Raw genomic sequence first — 20,781 nt, 5'->3', positions numbered from 1 at the left:
CATGGTACATCCACACCAAGCAGGAGCCATGTGGTGGCATGTCTGGGTGGTCTGTGTGTGTTTTGTGTATGTAAGACTGTGTGTGTGTGTGAGAGAGAGAGAGAGAGCGAGAGAGAGAGAGAGAGAGAAACAACATGACAGACAAGCTCTTTCTGGAGATTGGCTTGATTACAAGTGAAACAGCATGAAACACAAACTTGTAGTATCTACAGTAGTGTGATTTGTAGGACGTGAAATTAGAAATTAGCAGTAAACAATATATTTATGCATTTTCGTAGTCTAGGTTTCATAGTTCATTCCTAGTGACTTTGGTCATTTTGATTTTGATTTTGTTTTTACATTTTATGTTGCAAAAACCCTACACCTCTAAAAAGTCATAATTTTAAGAATTGAGACAATTACTTTGCCATTGACCATCCGTCATTTTCTGACAGTTTTCAGTGCATTCTCAGGGGTTTGGCCAGCAGGGTCATGACACATTTGGGATAGAACGCCAGCCCTCCATTACATCTGACTGCACCATCTGAGTCAGATGACTATGGAGCCAACTGCTGCCTTTCTGCCCTTGATCAGGGTGCTTAAATCCCCATGAGCTATAGCAGCCACCACCAACATATAACAATAAGGTATGTGTGTAATAGATCAGGGTGTAATTTGGCTAAAACAACAAATTCCATTTTACACAGCAATATTTATGTGTCTAACTATTAAAAAAAAAGTGGAGGTACAAGATTTTTGCATTGCATTGACAATTTTAATTATTGATATTTAATCCATCTATCTAAAATATCAATAGATAGATGAATAACATATATTATTCCATAGATAGGTAAAACATCCAGTATTATCCTGCATCATACAGGTTGAATGTGCAGACTGGAACGACTAGAGCAATATTTCAGCGATTACTCTTATGCTATCTTCCTTATTCTGTTTTCTATATTAAATATTGATATTTTCCATGGGCTGTCATAAGGGGAAAACATCCTATATCATACTGTCTCATGTAGCCCCATGTGTCCGGCTAACAGCCCCATCCTGTAGAGCCTTGGCACAGACACAAAGTGCACAGAATCTGCTGCATAAATCATAAGCCATTTACAAAATGACTTGACGCCGGGCCCTCTTTAATCTTTACTGAGCAAGCTATTGTTACGTGCTACAATGTGGGGCCATTGTGTCTGTATCTATGTGTGTGTGTGTGTGCGTGCAACCTACACACGTTGACAGCAGCAACAGAGCGACTCACAAGCATATGTAATGTGTTGCCATGGCACCCACAACCACTGTGACTTCCAAGCCAATCTGCTGCGTTACTATGGTAACGGTAATCTCGCAGAGGGAGGGAGGGATGGAGAGAGAGAGAGAGAGGTGAGATTCAAAGAAAAAGAGGGAGGGGACGAGTCGCTTTTACTACTCTTATTAGACTGCAACTCTCTCTCTTTCCCTCTCTCTCTCATCATACTGTAACTATTGTGTTTTTTAGGAAGGTACTTTGACTTTCTCTCCTCTTCATGTGACGATATCTTCTATGTCACCTCCTCTGACATGTATTCAACCTCCTCTATCACTGTGCTATCAACACACACACGCACACACACACACAAACAAATACACATACTTATCCACAGGTTTGCTAAGCATGCATGCTTTTTCACATTTTTCACACTGGAGCAGTTGGGGGTTAAAGGATAATTCTGGTTATTTTTACCCTGGGCCTTATTTTCCTAGTTTTTTCCATCATAACGCTTCTGTTTAAAATTTTGTTACTTACTTAACTGTCGAGCTTTATGCAGCATCAGTTTGCCAGTAGTGCTGCACTCCAATACACCCTCAAGGGCCAAAGCAAGCTCTAACCGTTGAACCCAAAAAGTACATAATTGTGTAATTACATAATTGTGCTGCAAAAACCCTGTACCTCAAAAAAGTCATAATTTTAGGAATTGAGAAAAAATGCTTACTTTACCATTGACTATCTCTCATTTTCATTATCTATCAATCAATCTATCCATCTAAAATATCAATAGATAGATGAATTATATATGTTCCATAGATGAGGTACATCTATGGAACATATATAGACTGGACTGGAATGACAAGTGCAATATTTTAGTGATTACTCTGAACCCAAAAAGTGATTAAAACATGTCTTTTCAACACAACAACACTCACACTGCAGTTAAATAAGTCTTTAAATAGCTGTGAAGCTATTATCGTGACATTTATCATGACATTTCAGTTATAGTCCATTTGCTACTTTCTTAGCGTTGCTCACACACTTCCTTGTTTACTTTGCTGGCTGCCGGTCTTCTGCTGCGTTCAGGTCATGTCATAAGAAGTGGATGAACAGGCTTTCGTTGCTTTAGCTTGAAAGCGTTCATGTGTTTTGTTGGAACGCCCACATCCAAAGTTATTTGTATTTCTGAATTTAAAATCAACCATAAACAAACTACAATAGATATTTCAGTTTTTTCGTAAGTATGGTTGATTATATTAGTGCAAATATAACTGATCATTTTGATTTTTAATACCTTGGACTGCCAATATTGGTCCCACAAAAAAAATTGTAATTACCACTAGCAGGCTGATGTGAATGGGTTTTCCCAGTGGGCAGTTCATATTTACAGAGCATCCGATATGACTTGAACGCAGCATCCAATGGATAATCAGAAAATCAGATGTAGGCAGGTCCCATTGCAGTGTGAGAGTTACTGTGTTGAAAAGACGTGTTTTAATCACTTTTTGGGTTCAACTGTTGGAGCTTGCTTTGGCCCTTAAGTGTGTATTGGAGAGCAGCACTCCCGGAAATCTGGAGGTACATAAAGCTCTACAGTGAAGCAAGTGACGAAATGTTGAACACAACCAATCTTCATGATGGCAAAAACTAGGAAAATAAGTTCCAGGTTGAAAATAACCAGTATTATCCTATATTTGTATTATAGATACAAATAAACTGGCATGTGAACACACACCTCCCACTACTCTGAAGCCACGTGTCATGAGATTGTAGTGCCGTGAACAGTGGCATGAAGTAACAGGCATGCTAGAACTGATATGCACACATGCACATATGACAGACTCCCCCCATTATGATATCCTCTTGAACCAATCATCTTCCACCGCAAGCTGTGACTCAGTTGTACTGTACAGAAGGTTAATTAAAATTCAAACAGTGGCAGTAGCTGTGTCCACCTTACTAAGGACAGTAAGTCAAAGTAAAGATAACCTGTTCACTAATTACCTCACATTTCAGCAACATCAAAGACCTTTACACAGAATCTCCTTTCTAGCTTTTTTTTTACAGGGAAAATGCTGGTTAGGGACAGGCAACACAGAGCAGAGACTAAACCAGAGCATCATAGAAATGCTGCCCCATGCACACACACACACACACACACACACACACTCACTTGCCATGCTAACTCCATGGCCTGACACAGATACGTTTTAGCGCATGTTCTGGTGTGAATAATGGAGGAGTTGTGTGAAATATTGATCAGTCAGTTTTAATAAATTAACCCCGACATGAATTAGTCATGAATTACACTCCTTAGCAATTACTGTAGTGCAATGTACTGATTGGATTTGCAGAAGGGGGAATCTACTGTATATGGAGAATGGTAATATGCCCCATATGGCACTGTGTGGCCGAGACAGACAAACATACTGCAGCGTTACTGCGTGTACACTTGAGGTATACAGCGCGAGTGTGTGTGTGTGGGGGGGTGTGAATGTGCGTGTGCGTGTGTGTGTTCGTGTACATACGCAAGTAGGTTGGGCGCACATGTTGGTATTCAGAGATGGGAAATGAATGTGCAAACAGTGTAATAAATTGTGCTAATGAGAGGAGAGCGGAGGGAGAGAGAGATGACAAGACAGGAATGGAGAGAAGAAGGAGAGGAGGACAGAGAACCTCACAATCAAAGCAAATCGCATTAGATGTGTGGCTTTGATTTTACTCTATGATTTTACTTCTATATCAAATAAAGTGGCACTTACTCTTACAAAGTAATTGATAGAGCAAAATTAAAACTAATTATAGCACTTTTTAAGTATTTGTTCCACAAAATGATATCACTTGTACAGACTGGATTCTCTATATCTTAGAGATATTGAATGACAAACTTCTGGCAATGTTTTTGTTTTGTAAAACATACCTTAATAAAAGGCAAAAAATAGAGTAGCCAAAGGCAGAGGGAATTAGTGGAAACAAGGAAGCAATAAAATGCAGAAAGAGAGAGAAAATAACAAATTGAGGAAAAACTGATGGAGGGAGAGCAATAGATTATATGGGAGTGGAAGTAGAGACCAGAATAAACCTGGGAGAGAGAAAGAGAGATTAAAAGACACAGACAGATAAAAAAGAGTTAAGGGGAGGAAGAGAGAGAGAGAAGGAAGAGCAGAGAGAGAGAGAGAGAGTGCGAAAGAGAGAGGGAAGAGAGACATAACAGGAGCGTCCTGACCTAGTTCCAGCAGAGCTCCATCACAAACAGGTACCTTTTTAACGCCTCCCACTAGCCTGGCCCATAAACACACACTCAGCTGGCCTTTATAGACTCAGACTGCAATCGCTGAAAGCACACACACACACACACACAGACACAAACACACCCAAACAAACACACGCACAAACACACAGGTGGGCACACTGACCACAGCGCTGGCACACTCTCATCCCTCAACTCAATAGGGTCAAAATCCTGCTCAGAGTGTTTTGCACACGCACACACACACACAGCCGTACACACGCAGACACACACACACACACACAAACACACGCGCGCTCTATTGAAAGCCCTACTGAGGCCGCAGAAGTTCAAAAATGTCCACAGAGCTTAAAAGCTCTTGACACCTTTCCAACTCGGAGCTCATTTGGAGCCTGTCCACGCCTGGCAAGGTCAGGGCCGCTGTTGTCAAACTCATGATTCTCACACACTGTTGTGTACCGCTCACTAGTAGTCTCTCTCTCTCTCTCTCTCCCCCTCTCTCTCTTTCTCCCTCTAACTCTTTCTGCTCCGCTATCTTCATTTGTCAGGCTCGTACTGTAGCATTAACTGGAATGTCACAGCGCTGGCTACAATGGACTTAATTTACTTAGCGGAGCGACGTGTCCTTCTCTTGTGTTATTCTATGCAGCGCTGCGGCCTAGACAGGGAAATGCTCGGCAGAATGGGATCAGCATTATATATGGCTTATATAGCTGTAAAGGCCACATAGATGACTGTGACCATACGATGCTTTTGCCATCAGACAATAAAATGAAAGATATACTAAATACAATTTACGTTTTTGCAGTGACCTCACCCTAATTCCTAAGCATCTCAAAAATAGATATGTGATTTACTCCACCAGTCACAAAGCCACTCAAAATGACATTTAGGGGTAGCAGCAGGTGAATGAAGGGCAGGGATCTACAGCTATTCCTTTCTCAATTGGTGGGAAATTAGTTGTTGCTGCTGCTTTGCCTGGTGAATGAATGATTTGCTTTAAAGGTCTGTTGGAAAATTTGCAAATGGTTTTTGAGGTCACTGGAGGGTGGCATTAGACATAAAGGTTATCCTGCCCCGCTCGCACTGTGAGAGGGCCCGCTGATTGAGTTCAGTCAGAGGCGCTTACGTCAAAGGAGTTCGGGGCCATTTATAGCAACAAATGGTTACACGGTTATATTTGGCTGGAAAGACTCTGCTCTTGAGAAGGCTCCTCAAACGAATCCAAGCAGCGTGCGATAATAAACCCCCCCAAGGCACAGCCGACATGTAATTCAATAATATGAAAACCATAACACGCAACCAGACGTAAGTCAGAGATAGCTTGCACAAGTGTGCAGATAATAGCAGCTGATAGCCGATCGGCTGATTTCGCGCACGACTTCAGTGTTCTGCCTGTACTGACGCGATGCTCCAGTTCTTTCCTTTACCCATCCATCTTTTCATCCCGTCCATCCATCGATTAAGTTAGCAAACCAGCCAGGTAAGCCAGGCATCCATCCAGCCAACCAAGCAGCCAGCCAGCAAGCCAGCCATTCATTCAGTTTCTGAGTTTATAGACTGTAGGCCAAATGCTAATCTCTTGATTGAACACTTGAAGACAAAGGTTATCACCAAACAGATTTAGTTAAGGCGGCGAGGGGCGAGGGATCTTAGCAGCGCTCACAACTGATCTAATCAACAACACAGCTAAGTTGATTATAAAACTGCAGGTCTGGAGTGCAGACAATGGCTGGGGAGGAGCAGAGGAGAGGAGAGGAGAGGAGAGGAGAGGAGAGGAGGAGAGGAGAGGAGAGGAGAGGAGAGGAGAGGAGGAGAGGAGAGGAGGAGAGGAGAGGAGAGGAGAGGAGAGGAGAGGAGAGGAGGAGAGGAGAGGAGGAGAGGAGACAAAACAGAGCAGAACAGAACAGAGGCGAGAGTGAGCAGATAAAACAGAGCAGAACAGCGCAGGACAGGAGAGAATAGAGCGGAACAAAGCAGAGCCGAGGAGAGCAGACATATAAAAGCAGAGCAGGACAGAACAAAGAAGAAGACTACAGGGCAAGACAGTTCACAGAGGAAGAGGGGAGAACATGACAGTAGAATAGAGTAGAAGAGCGGCGCGGTGACGGAGCAGAGTCGACCACAGTAGAGTAGAGGAGAACAGAGCAGGGGGAATTGCATTTTGGGGCCCCAGCCGCCTCAATAGACTCATAAACTCCATCGTTATCTCAAAGCAGGAGGCAGTGGTGAAACAAATGCAAAGCTTCTGAAAGGAGTGAACAAGCAGACAGAGGTTGAAATGACATCTAAAGAGTTTACTGGGACAGACAACAAAGCTCAGCTGCCTTAGTGCAGGATGCAGTTAAGCTTGAAGCATGAGAGGAAAAAATTATCCGCATCCCCCATAAGTGCAGGCCGAGAAGGTGGGCACGTGTGTCTTGGCTCCCAGTTTCTCCTGGTACTGCTGCATGGGTGCTTGTGTGTGTGTGTGTGTGAGTGAAAGAGAGAGAGAGAGAGAGAGAGAACATGTATTTCTGTATGGGTTTGTGTGTTTGTGAGCAGCAGAGAGATTGTGAGAGAGAGCAGAGAAGCAGAAAGAGATTGTCTGTGTCTGTGTCTGTATCTGCATCTGCGCCTTTGTGTGTGTGTGAGTGCGAGGGGGGTCAGTATGTATTTCAGTGTGTGTGTGTGTGTGTGTGTGTGTGTAACTGAGCCTTGCCTCAGCCACCATGCAGCCCCGTTCCCAACCCAGCATGCCCCCAAACCAGGAATAAGAAACAGGATTTCGCTACAACAGCGAGCGGGGCCCACTTTGGTGTCCCAACAGTATGCCTGACAATCTCTTTAGCACACGCAGGCAAACACACACACACACACACACACACAGACAGTACCTACACACACACACCTCTCCCTCACTGACAGTCTCTCTCTCTTTAGCACAACAAAAACACATACACACACATACAATTACAGCAGACACACAGAGTGGCAGAGGGGTGGAACTGCCCCTGAATATAATGCTGTGCTGAGCTGCGGAGCGCGGCGCGGCGGGGGCCAGTGTTCGCCGACTGAAACGCCACTGGGACCAATTAGGCAGCGCGCAGAGCAAAGCACTGCCGAACGCTCCGCATCACAACTGGTTCAAAAGGCCCACTGCTGAGACGGACAGCGGAGGGGGTGGGGTTACATTTTCATGGGGAAGGGGCATGTGATGGCTGTTTTGTGTGTGGAGTATTATTACATGGGGGGAAGAAGATAACAGTATGCAGGGGGATGAAGGAGTGTGCCTGTGTGTGTGTGTGTGTGTGTGTGTGTGTGTCAGCATCTGCTGCCACGATCGTGCTGATCTGTGTGTGCGCCGGCATGCTTGTGTTAATTTTACACCACCTGAATCTGTGCGCTTTTTAAAGGTGCTTCATGCAGCATTTTAACATCCATTAATCATGACCACATTAATTTTGAGACATTAGTATAATTACTGTAAACAAATGAGACCATCACTGAGAAGCTTGGCAGCCTCTACCGGCCTCTGCGCTGCAGTTTACACTGTGAGCAACAGCGGCGGATTTTGTAGGATTTCTGCTGGATTGCTTTACGGCACAAAACAGGGAGAGGCCCGCTGTTCTTTCACTGCAAACGGATGCGGCAAGTAGCAACATCCTCTGTGAGATAGGAAGTAACAAAGTATATGGGAAATGTGTATGAAGGTATTATTGTAGCAAAAAACAACTGAGAACTTGCATGTTGGAATTTACACTCAGAGAAAATATTCACACACCTGTGTCCTAAATTTGAAGTCGCAGAAAAGATTCAGTGTTCAAGTCAGTATTTGAATGAATGTAACAGCAGCTGCAAACATGTAATATATTTGCTTACATACATTTTTTTCTCTGTGATTACAGCATCTTGAATTTGCAAATGGAAAATCTGCATGCTCCTACTTTTGCTCCAATTGTTGTGGAGGATTTGTGGGATGCCTCCCAGTGTTTTATCACCTCTAAGTATCTTTGAACACAATTATGTGACTATTTTACAATTCCAACATACAAGTTCTCAGGTGTTTTGCTACAATAACAACTTCATAAATGTGATCTTAATGAGAAACACTAGCGCTAACAATACCACAGGCGTGAAATATCTCAATTATGGTCTCATTTATTTACAGTAATTACACCAAGGCATCACCTTTAATTTGACATTGATATATTGATATTTAAAGATGCACCTTTAACTGTTCAGCACAAACCTCACACACACACAGAAAGACACACACTCCAGTGTGTCCCTTCACTTGCCTGAGCACTTCGTTGGGGTTGCCTGAGATGGGGGTCTTCTTGTCGGGAGCACCGTGGCACTCGGACTTCAGCAGGGTGTGCGGCCCGCGGTCCATCATCATGGTGGAGGTCGCCATGGCGATGACCGCCACGCCGTCGCGGACGCGGGCCTCGAGGCCGTAGTCCCACTCATCATAGGACACCGAGATCAGACCTTTGACAGACAGGGAGGGAGAACAGGAGAGAGAGAAGGATCAGAGATGAGTGTGTGTGGAGAGAGAGAGAGAGAGAGGAGGTCAAACAATGTTTTGGGTAGTGAAGGGATGGTGGAGACAGTGGAGAAGGAGAGATAGAGGGGAAACAGAGGGAAGGCAAGGGATGAATAAAAATAGAGGAGTAGAGGAGTCGGGAATAAAAAAAGCACGAGAGAGAGAGAGAAGTGTAGAGACAGAGAGAGGAAAAGGAGGACAGAGAGAGACGGATAGAGGAGATGGAGACGGAGACAGACGGGGATAATTGGGTTAGGGTATACTGAGTGTACATGTTCTGAACACACTCCAAGAGACAGCACACACACAATGTGATGACTCAGACGGCAGATGAATCGCACTCCCTTTCGCTCTGACTAAGCGTCTATCACCTTGCTGTGTTTGTCCATCTGTCTCTCCGAAGCACTGTCTGTCTCCGTCTGCTGGCCTTTACACTATCTGTACGCCTGCTTGTCTGTCTGTCCTTCTGTCTGTCTGCGTCCTGCTCTGTGTTTTCCTCTCTGTCTCTCTGCCCTTCCAACCATCCGTCAGCCCATTCAACTGTTTGCCAGTATGTCCCCTCTTTCCTCTCCTCCTCTCCCTCCCTCCCTCCCTCCCTCCATCCTTCCATCCCTCTCTGTCACTGATTACCATTCGACTGGCTGTCAGTGAGTAGATGCTCCATCCTCCATGGGTATTTTAAGTATTCCCAAGGCCCGGGACAGAACTTGACCTTACGGGGTTCTTTAACCTTTATTTATCCGGGGAAGGTTTGCTGAGCATGCAGGCTCTTTCTCAGCAACACCCTGCTGCACATTCACACAGTTACACACACTCGCACCTGCGAGGCGCCCAGTACAACCACACACTTGCACTATTGCTAAATGACAGTGGTGGAAAAAGTACTCATATCTTTTACTTAAATAAAAGTAGCAATACTATAATGGGAAAATACTTCATTAAAAGTAAAAGTTCTGCATTCAAAAGTTTACTTAAGTAAAAGTATAGAAGTATTAGCAGTAGTACTGAAGTATCAAAAGTAAAAGTACTCATTCTGAAGAACAGTCCCTTGTAAGAAGCATTTTAATGTTGTAGGTCTAACTGCTCCATATACTGTCGGGGAGTTAAACTCTAACAATACAACATATTTTATGAGCTTATTGTATGTTTTGTATGTAAAACTTTATTCTGCAAAGTAACCAGTAACTCCAGCTGTTAGATAAATGTAGTGGAGTAAAAAGAACAATATTTCCCTCTGAAATGCAGTGGAGTAAAAGTATAAAGTCTGACAAAGTAAAGTGCCAGTACCTCAAATTGTACTTAAGTACAGTACTTGAGTAAATGTACTTAGTTACTTTCCACCTCTGCTAAATAAACACATCCAACAGAGCAGTTGGAGGCTCAGTGGCAGTTGTTACTGTAAGAGAGGAGGGAGTGTTGCTCATTCGCTTTCCCCAACCTGATTTTTCCAGCTTGCCTAGGGACTCAAACTGGCAAAATTCTGGTCACAAGCTCTCTCCTCTAACCTTTAGGCCACTGGTGCCCTTTGAAAATGGCCAATAATTGATCTTTGTGTATGGGCCCCATTGGACCCCTCTGGGTCACACAGTCCTCCCTGATGGCAGCGCTGCCTCCATTACAAGTTTTCTGTCTATTTGAATCTCTGCCTGACTTTTTATCTGTCCGTCCCTCCCTCTGTCTATACATCTCCATCCATCGGTCTGTCTGTCAGTCAGTCTGTGGCTATCTGACAGTCAGTCCACTACCATGTCAGTGGGCAGAAATAGACAGGCGGCCTGGCAACCTGCCTGCCTCGCGGGGCCTCGGCGCTGACAGCTCCGGCCCTCCAGGACCACATCTAATGTCACACACTGTTGACACTTCCTCAACGCTCACTCACTCACTCCCATCGCTCGTTGCTTTTTACACACTCAGTCACTTTTCCTTTTTTTTTTTCCCCGGGAATGATTCTTATATAGGAAGATGGCGTGCGTGTGTGTTGGCGGTGTATGTGCATGCTGTGTCTGTGTGTGCGGTGCATTTTGCGTGTGTGTGTTTCTACTGCTTGTTCGCGTGCATGCTCTTGTGGAGGAAGGGGTCGCCTGATGTGTATGTATTCATACATCTCTCAGGACGTGTTTAAATGTCACAACACAGACGTGTCATTTGGCAAAGTTATAGCTGAACAGAACTGGTGGCTGTAAAGCCTGTAAACTGGCTACAGCCTGTGTTTAAACAGCATAGGCTGTCTCACACACACAAATAAACACATATACACACAAAATCACAAACTCACAGACAAACAGAGTAACAACACACTAGCAACTGATTGGAGAACGTAACGGCAGAACTACCACATCATTGGGTATTTTTGGGAACAGCTTATCACTGTCAGTGATGTCAGATTGGGTGGTTACGTTAGCAGAGTCTGTGCGTCAGTAGTGTGTAACTATGATCGGGACGAATAGAGACAGAGAGGCTGTTAGCAAGAGAGAGAGAGAGAGAGAGAGAGAGAGAGAGAGAGAGAGAGAGAGCAGAGAGGGACAAAGAGAGAAAAGAGAGAGAAAAAAGAGGGACAGAGAGAGAGAGAGAGAGAGAAAGAGAGAGAGCAGAGAGGGACAAAGAGAGAGAAAAAAGAGGGACAGAGAGAGAGAGAGAGAGAGTAGAAAGAAAGAGTCAGACAGCGGCACAGACAGAAACACACTGAGAGCACAGAGAGGCGAGAGGAAGAGAAACAGGAAAAAAAAAAAAAACGAGGGGTGGAGAGAGCAGGGAGAGAGTCAGAGGAGGCAGAAACAGTGAGACAGAAAACACGGAGAGGCGTGGGAACGAGAGAGAGCATGGGGAAAAAAAGGGAGGAAAGGGGAAGGTAGAGTGGGAGGAGAGATGGTTCCCCAGAGCGCCACTTAAGGAAGGCATCAGTGGAATTACCCACGAGAATTGGAGGCTCTTCATCACACATGGTGCAAAGTATTAAGTGTGCCTCGTAAGCAAATTAGCCCCACAGCTAGCGTGCACCTTGCGCTGAACCCTGGGCCGCTGCACTCACCCCGAGCGCACACACCGCCGCTCAGTCACATGCTGCGCCACGGTCGCTCTGTTAGGGAGCCGGTGTGGTTGACCGCCACTAAAGGCTGCGTGTGGTTTTCGTGACTTTGAGGTTGAAACTCAGAGATGAGGGTTGGTTAAAACTCTAAGGGGGTTCTCCAGCTGAATGCCTAATGCCTACAATGCTAGGAAATTTCAGAATATTAAGTCGTTATGTTGCTTTTGTAGATACAATGAGAGAATTCCCCCCCATCCCAGCTATATTGTGTATATTTAAATTTAACCATTCTCATGCCAAAAATCCAGAAAAAAACACAAAAAAATGAGCGCTTGTTTACCCGAATTGTATTCTCGGCACGGTGGAAAAGCTTCTGAAACTGCATTTAGTCCACCATGGGACACTGAAACTCTCAGTTGAAACCCACAGTAATAAAGATCTTTGAGGTGGGTTAGCAGCTCATTAAGGCAGGTGAGGCAGGTTTCATTGCAGGTTTTACAGACTGCCGCCCCTGAAGCTGTTAAGGAAAATTGTATCCTCACCTCCATCATATTGGCAGCGGCCAAAATTGACTCTCACTGAAATATTCTGCTATATATCTCCTCCGTCTTATCCAGTAATGCATTTAAGAGTGACTTATGTTATATGCACATGTGTATTTGTATTATATCATGCATATAATTCATTTACTGTAGTCAATATCTGTCATTTTGTTGTTAAATTTATGTTATATATTGAGTACCATGTATATTGACACATTCTGTCCAATCCTATTCGTCATACACTAAATAAATATATAAGTGAATGTGATTAGCCTGCTATCTGTCATCATGTCCCGTGTGATTAATCCCATGATATTTCAAAAGAAACCTAAAGAGAGTCTTGTGTGCCATCAACACAGCCACTCTGCCAACTCCACTTTGTAATCATCCAGGCAATACATTAACTGGTCACGATTATCTCCGTGGCAACGTAAATCAAGAGTGAATAGATTGTGATTTACATAACTGATACGGTAATATATCAAACTTTATAGAGTGGAACCCTAATGCGGAGGGTGTATGCAGAAACAAATACACACAAAGACAAACACAGTTACAATCAGTGCACATACACACATGCACACAAGCACACACACACACACACGACCCATTTGATTACACACACCAATTATTTTCTCGCGCAAATTAATGTAGGAACCAATGACACATTTCACAGACAAATACACAGACAGTACACACAGAGACACAAAACACACACACACAGGCACACGAGCACACATACACACTCCTAACCCCCATTTAGAGTAAATCATCCATGGATGCCAATAAGAGATCGGAGGTAAAAAGTTTGAGTTACGGTGTTTGAACGGCGCAACGATCTCAGGTTCCGCCTGGCAACCATTTCCCAGAAACTGCTGAGGACAGGCGGTGTAATATGTTCCCTTCCCCGTAAATCAACAAGCCAAACACCAACAAATTATCAGGCTCATATGTCTGGTGCAAATCTACTACCTGCTATTTGGTTTACTCACCAAACGGTGGCTAAAAGAGACAGCAGTTGTGGAAAGTTCCATCAGTTTACTGGCTTCATGGTGGCAACATCACCAGCGGTGTATTCCCACTGGGAGCTGGCCTTTCTAAAAATGTCTGCCCTCCACCCCCCCAAGTGCTGCAAGTCACTTTGGATAAGGCAGTCTACAGGTGTGCTTGGCAGGTTGCGTGGGCAATGGGTGGCTAATGCACCCCAACTTAGGTGTCACTTTGGGTCGAGATGTAACCTTCACATGTGAGACTGACCTCCTATAATAGTCCTTGCTAGGTAGCAGTCCTGTAGAGCTCAATGGGAGCAAAGCACGAAGGGAGCAAGCCACTCACTGTGAGGATTAGGGGTTTAATTCCAATTGGGGCCACCTATGCGGAAAATAAGCACTCATGGTACTACAACGCACTATGGGTACAACATCCACCAAATGTTGCATGTAATGTTATTACTGTACTTACAAAGGGTTTAAATATGGTTTTGAGCTCAATCGAGACATTCAAACATCTTCTATCTCCACTGAGATTACGCCAGATGTAACTGGGATCCAATTTAGATTAAATTCCCAATCCTGAGCCTCTTTCTGATTCTGATTTCCTACCTGTGGGGAACTCTGCAGGCACCACATCAGCGTCTCCAGCTACCAGCGAGGGCACGATCCATGTGTAGCCGTAGCCAGTGATCCCAACAGAGTGGGCCACCTCGAAGATGGTGTTGGCCTCCTCTTTTGTGCAGTAGAGAAGAATGACAGGGCTCTGGAGCTTCTTCAGCTGGTTCTGGATCTTCGAGTCTCCGTCGTCCACAGACATGTCGAGCAGCAAAACTTCCTCCAGTTCCCAGCCCACAAAGCTGTTCTCGATGGTGCTACGGATCTGGATGGGAGAGAGGAAGAGAGGGCTGATTGCAACAAGACAGTTGTTTGCTTTTCATTTATGCTAATATCACAGTTTCTCCTAACATTGAATATATAGTGTTGCACCTAGAGGAGCTGGCACCACACATAAAAGACTCTCTTTCATATTGGTTTCAAAGGAGTGTTTTTGCGTCGCATGGTCAAAACACCATTTCTGACGTTTCCTCCCTGCCAGCAAAAATCTTCAAGTGAAATATTGGGAAGTACGCATATATAATTCTACTCAGTCATTTATTTGCATAGACACATTTGCATAGGACAGGGGAGAGAGTAAGGGAGAGAGTGTTTTATAATTTTACTTTGTCATTTACAGTCCTGTAGTAACTTTTGCAGTATGAAGACAAAGTTGTTAGATTAAGCACCTCTGCAGCACCATTTTTGCAGAAGTAAAATGTTGTATAATGGTGGGGGAAGTCAATCCTTATGACTGGGCTTGCTAGAGTGTTTAGACAGGGCAATGCCAGCGTCCATATGCTTAAATCTTAGCAAACTGGTCTCTAATCAGTAAACATTTACTCCTCTAACAAACATTGATTTATTTACACATTTATTAATTCAGGACTACTATATCTGCCACAGAACTTGAATGGATAGAATGGTCCTTCCACTGTTTGTCATGGTAATTTGGCTAGTACAGCATAAAATTGCTATTATGGACATTTTAAGTCTGTCACACTTGGTTGAGAACTGTGCATGTGGTCTCAGCTGCGCGAGGTTACCTTGGTGACGAAGTCCTGGTAACCGGGGTAGTACGTGGTGACGATGGAGAAGATGTACCAGTCGTACTCCTCCATGATGTTGAGCATGACCGAAGCCTGCTGCTCGATGGACGGGCCGAACTGAAAGAACATGGAGTTGTCATCCTGAAAAGGACAGGAGCACACAGAGGAACAAAGGAGCAGAATGTTAATGGTTACGTAACAATATTGGCCTGAACTTTAATTTAGCTGGCTTAACACACAGAGGAGCAAGGGTAAGGGACGTCAGTGGCTTTGTAGCGTTATTGGTGCGAACGTTAATTTAGTTGCTTTCGGTCTCTCACTCACAGAGGAGGGAGAGGCGAGGGGACACTAGTGGTTTTGTAATGATACCGGTCATGACTTTCATTAGTTGCCTTTATGACTCCTTTAATGTGCTTGTACACAGGGGTGACGGGAGCAAATTCTGGGGACTCAAAGCTGCTCTCCTTAATCTACAATGTTCATTCATTTGCTGTTATTTCAGCTGTGTTATACCAATGCAATTTCAAAGCTTGCACAGTACCAGATATGACACAATAAATACACATTTGTTGAAAAAACTCTGTTCTGTACACAGTAGAAGTGGCACCTCTCCCTATCCTAGAGACATGGTACACAAAACGACAACTTTCATCTGACTCAGTCCCTTCCTGTGGGGAATCTAAATCTAAATCGGAGCGATACTGAACCCGGACCACAGCTTTACAGTGCCAAGAATACCACGGGTTGTCTCAGTGCCTTGGAACAAAACCGCAGTCCAGTCACAGACAGACACCCCAATAAACAACACATACAGACCAATATCCAAGCCTGCGCCTTGCCACCAGAGTTGAAATGGAATATTGAGCTGGACAGAAGTAGAGGGGGAGGAGGTGAGAAACTCTAGTCTAGACAAGACTCTGCAGTTCTACGATGTGAGCTAGTTAGTGTGTGTGTGTGTGTGTGTGTGTCTGTGTGTGTGTGTGTGTGTGTGTGTGCCTGTATCTGTGTGAGTGTCCTACTCCTGTGTGATAATGTGCACACACAATGTAATGTGTTTATGTGTTGTACTTTCGTGCTTTGAATGTATGCATGTGCCAAAGCTGACATGTATGAATGTGTGTGCGTGTGTGCCTCTGTGTGTGTGTGTGTGTGTGTGTGTGTGTGTGTGTGTGTGTGTGTCTGTATCTGTGTGAGTGTCCTACTCCTGTGTGATTATGTGCACACAATGTAGTGTATTTATGTATTGTTTTTTCGTGCTTCGAATGTATGCGTGTGTCAAAGCTGACGTGTGTGTGTGTGTGTGTGTGTGTGTGTGTGAGAGAGAGTGTGTGTGAGAGGGTAAAATCAGCCGTAGCTGACAGCCAGGCAGGGTGTTGAAATCTCCCTGGCTTCTTAGGACTCTCTCTGTGCTTCACTCAACATCAAAGGCTAACCTCCCCCTCCCAGGAGACGCACATGGGTCGATCCGTTACCTTGTTTCCGCATTAATGAGATCAGGGCTATACCATTGAGGTGGCATGTTGAGAGGGGTGCATCACGCGCGCATGTGGCACGCTCACATCAATCGAACACTCCTCACCATAATGACTGTAATGCGCTGCATCTGTGTGGCTGAAAATGTATACAGCGCAGTATGAAGTATACGACATTTGCATCTAACGCCGTGTTCAACGCCCAGGGTGCGTTTCAGGATTGTTTCATGAAATAATGATGCGCACTGTGGTGTTCTAGTCGTGTTTCTGAGCTAACCTGAATGCATCGCACTGTATGGACTGTTTTGCACTTACAGTGTAACACATTACACACTGTATTCGGCACTGCATTGAGCCGTCGCTGACCCTCTCTGTTCCCCCCTATCTGTACAGTACAGTACCCTCAACCCGACTTATCTTTGTGCCTCAACTTTCCATTTCTCCTTGGTCTCTCTCTCTCTTTCTCTCTCACACCCTCCATCCATCTCTATCCATCTCTTCTCCCGCTCTGCCGTCCCATTTATACCAGTGGAATTACTGCCAGGGCACAGTTATAATTGAATTTCCAGACTCCCGCACCACCCCCCCCCCTCCCACTACCCTCGTCCTCCATACACCAACCCCTCTCCGACCCTGCACCCCCCCACCCCCCCACCCCCCCACCCCCTTTTCCTCTGGCTCCCTCTCTCCCTCTCTCTCCCTCTCTCCTCTTCCTAAGAGCCGGTATTAATGTACTGTCCGACGCACTCATTCGGAGTGCCAGAGGTCCGCGGAATTTTCATTAGCCTTTGAGAAAAAGACATGCGAAAAGAAGCGAGCGAGAGAGACGGAGGGGCAGAGGAAGACGGAGGGAGAGAGATAGGGGAAAAAAAGTGCGGGAGGGAGGGAAGGGAAGGAGGAGAAGAAACCCAAAATGAAGAAGCGCAAAACACCTCTCTTCATTCACAGCAACAATAATTAGGGTCCGGCCGCATTATCACCTCTGCTGGCACGGGGTGATCGATTAGCGGGTATTAAGGTGCCCAGAGGGGGCAGCAGGGCCGGCGAGTCCGTCAGCCAGACAGCCAGCCAGGCGGCAAGGCACTGAATACACTTCTGAGCCGGTCACTGTCTCTGTGGCTCTACCGCTGACGTCAGCGCTGGCTGTACTGTACACAGACAACAATACACTATACACCACACAATACAGCGGGATGAATGGCCAGAGGAGACAGGGGAGAGAGAGATGGAGAGATACGGCGAGAGATACAGATAGAGCAGATAAAACCGGGGAGGGGAGAACAGATAAGAGAAAGAGAGAGAGAGGGAGAGGAAAAAGAGAGAAACTAAAGGGACAGAAATGAATTAAGCAAGCGAGAAGAATAGATAGAGACGTATAAAAAGCAGAGAGAATGTAGTTGAGATTTGAAGCCTCCGGAGGGACAGAGGCAGAGGACAATGTGGTGACAATAGGATGAATGGAGAGGAAGGGGGCAGGCTGGCAGACGGTTGTGATCCTGTATGGAGCGAGTGAGCAGTGAAGGGGCAGAGAGCCAGAAGTCAGTGAAGGAGCAGGCAAGAGGAGGTGTGTGTGTGTGTGTGCGCGTCAGGCAGTCAGCCAGCCATTTAGGCAGAAGGAGGCTAAGCCTGAGTTGTTCAACCACATAGGATTGCTGCTGTCAGAGAGGGAGACGGGACACATGTGTGCCCTCTTCTATGCGCAGGCGGTGTGTGTATGTTGCATGTGTGAGAGAGAGAGAGAGAGAGAGAGAGAGAGAGAGAAAAAAAAAGAGGGCATATTGCATGAGTCTGCTGTTTCTGCATATGTGTGTCTGTGTGTATGTATGTGTCTGTATTTATGTGTGTCAATGTGTGCTTCTGCGCATGTGTCAGTTTCTGCAGTTTGTGTGTATATATGACAGTGCAAGTGTGTCTACATCCCTGCATGTGTGTGTGTGTGTGTGTGTGTGTGTGTGCCTCTAAATCTGTCTGCATATATGCAAGTGGGTGTCTGCATGTCTGTATTTGAGAATATTTGGCCTCAGTAGAGCTCTCTGTAGTGTGTGTGTGTGTGTGTGTGTGTGTGTGTGTGTGTGTGCGTGTGTGTGTGTGTGCACGCGCGCACTCAATGGTTGAGAGACCTTGGCCTGCCAGAGTTGCCTGCTCTGCCCCAGAGCCTTCAAATGAGTGCACTCACACACTCCTGGAGCAGTTATTTGACTTGGAGGGGAGAGAGAGTCAATAACTCAGGTATTTCAATTACACACACAGGGGCACATCACTGACTACAAAAGAAATAGACCCACTTCCAATCTTGCCCTGGAATATGCACACATGCACACACACACACACACACACACACAGACACACACACACATTTGAATGCACGCACACAGGCACACATACACACATACACACATGCACACACGCAGACAGACACCCGCATCCTCACACACATATTCACAGATTTGAATGCACCCACACAGCCACATGCACACAGTCAAACACACACTCAAAGAGAAGGGCACACACACACACACACACACATTACAAAACGCAAAATAACACACTGTCAAACCGACACACAGTCACAGACAAATACTAGGGCGCTCACTTAGACACACACACACACACGCATGCTAAAGCACACACGTACACACTCTGCATACATATCGGCGAGATGAGACGACACACGGCGCACCGCTCAGATTGTGAGTTATGTGAACGATCACACAAGGCATGTAAACGGCAACATGGGAACTTACAGAATAATGAAATGTTCTGCACATTCACAGTCAAGTACATACACACATTTGCATTTACATGCGCCGCATACTGGAGATGTTCATATGTAACTATGGGAAACAGTCACCCGCTACATGTATGATACAATCCACTGCGTCATCCTCCTGTTTCTCTGTGTCTTTATAGCAATCGACAGTTGATTTTACATTAAAAAACCTTTAAAGCAAATGAGCATCAACAGAAACATCGACCACTTTTTCTCTACGCTGACATTAAGATAGAAGGACTATGCAAGACGCAACGATGTGAATGTGGGTGTACATCATCACTAGCACCTGGTTGCGATTCCCTTAGCAACACTATCGATTTCCAAGTGTTTTTTCGCTGGAGTCTATACTCTATACGGATTATTTTTGTGTGTGTGCAAAAGCAGCATATAGCTAATTTTTACTTTGGAAGTAGAGGTGGCGAGAGGGAAAGGCAGAGAGAAAGAGCGTGAGCGGCGGAGAGACAAAGACAGAGAGATAGAGAGGCAGAGGAAGAGAGAGAGAGAGAGAGAGAGAGAGAGATGATGGTGTCTGTTGCTGGGAGGTTTTTGGCAATGCATATTTCTATCCTGCCTATAAAGGCTCCTTTGAACTTGAGCAAGGGGGGGGGAGGTTGCTATTGACTGCTGCTGCACTGCCTGATGGGAAGAGAAGCCAGCGAGAGAGAGTGGGAGAGCGAGACAGAGAGAGAGAAAGAGGATAGAGATGGAGGGATGGGAAAAAAAAAAGGAGGAGGCTGAGCGGTAGGTGAGGAGGGAGGAAGGGGAAACAGCTGGTCTTGCTTGAATATGGTGAATTTAAAAGATGGTGGGCAGGAGATATGAGCTCAACTCCTGCCACAGGCGTTCACACACACACACACACACAGGCACACACACACACACAGAGGAGCACATTCTATTCTGACAAAAGGGAATGGCTACCTGTGAACACGAGCTGTCATCACCACGTGTGCAGAAATTACATATCGATGATGATCCCTCCCTCTCTCTCTCTCTCTCTCTCTCTCTCTCTCTCTCTCTCTCTCTCTCCCACACACGTACTCGCTTATTATCTCTACCTCAATTAAACCTCACTCCTTTTCCCTCTCCCGCTGTCTTTCTCCCTCCACTTCTCTCTTCTCATGCCTCATCATCACATTTCTTATCATGGAAGCCTACTTATCTTTAATCAAACACATGCAAGCTTAATTAGCTTTCACATTTGTCAGACCATCACCTAATTAGCGATGACCTTATTTTAAGTACTTTTTGAACCTTAATTAAAAAAGCACAGGTCTTCATTAAAATATTTGGCTAATTTTGCCTCAACATGATTCTGA

At 45.1% G+C, this 20,781-nt stretch overlaps 1 protein-coding gene across 1 annotated transcript in view; it reads right to left on the bottom strand.

The window, feature by feature from the left end:
- Positions 1 to 20,781, bottom strand: part of grin2ba (glutamate receptor, ionotropic, N-methyl D-aspartate 2B, genome duplicate a) — a 77,488-nt gene that overhangs the window by 28,093 nt on the left and 28,614 nt on the right. The window contains exons 2-4 of the mRNA XM_078284643.1: positions 15,215 to 15,358; positions 14,184 to 14,454; positions 8,768 to 8,960 (exon numbers count right to left, since the gene is read on the bottom strand). Of these exons, the coding sequence (XP_078140769.1) occupies positions 8,768 to 8,960; positions 14,184 to 14,454; positions 15,215 to 15,358 (608 nt within the window). The remainder of the gene's footprint in view (positions 1 to 8,767; positions 8,961 to 14,183; positions 14,455 to 15,214; positions 15,359 to 20,781) is intronic.

Source organism: Centroberyx gerrardi, chromosome 7, assembly GCF_048128805.1.
Source record: "Centroberyx gerrardi isolate f3 chromosome 7, fCenGer3.hap1.cur.20231027, whole genome shotgun sequence".
Taxonomy (NCBI): domain Eukaryota; kingdom Metazoa; phylum Chordata; class Actinopteri; order Beryciformes; family Berycidae; genus Centroberyx; species Centroberyx gerrardi.
This window is presented reverse-complemented; position numbering and strand designations above follow the sequence as displayed.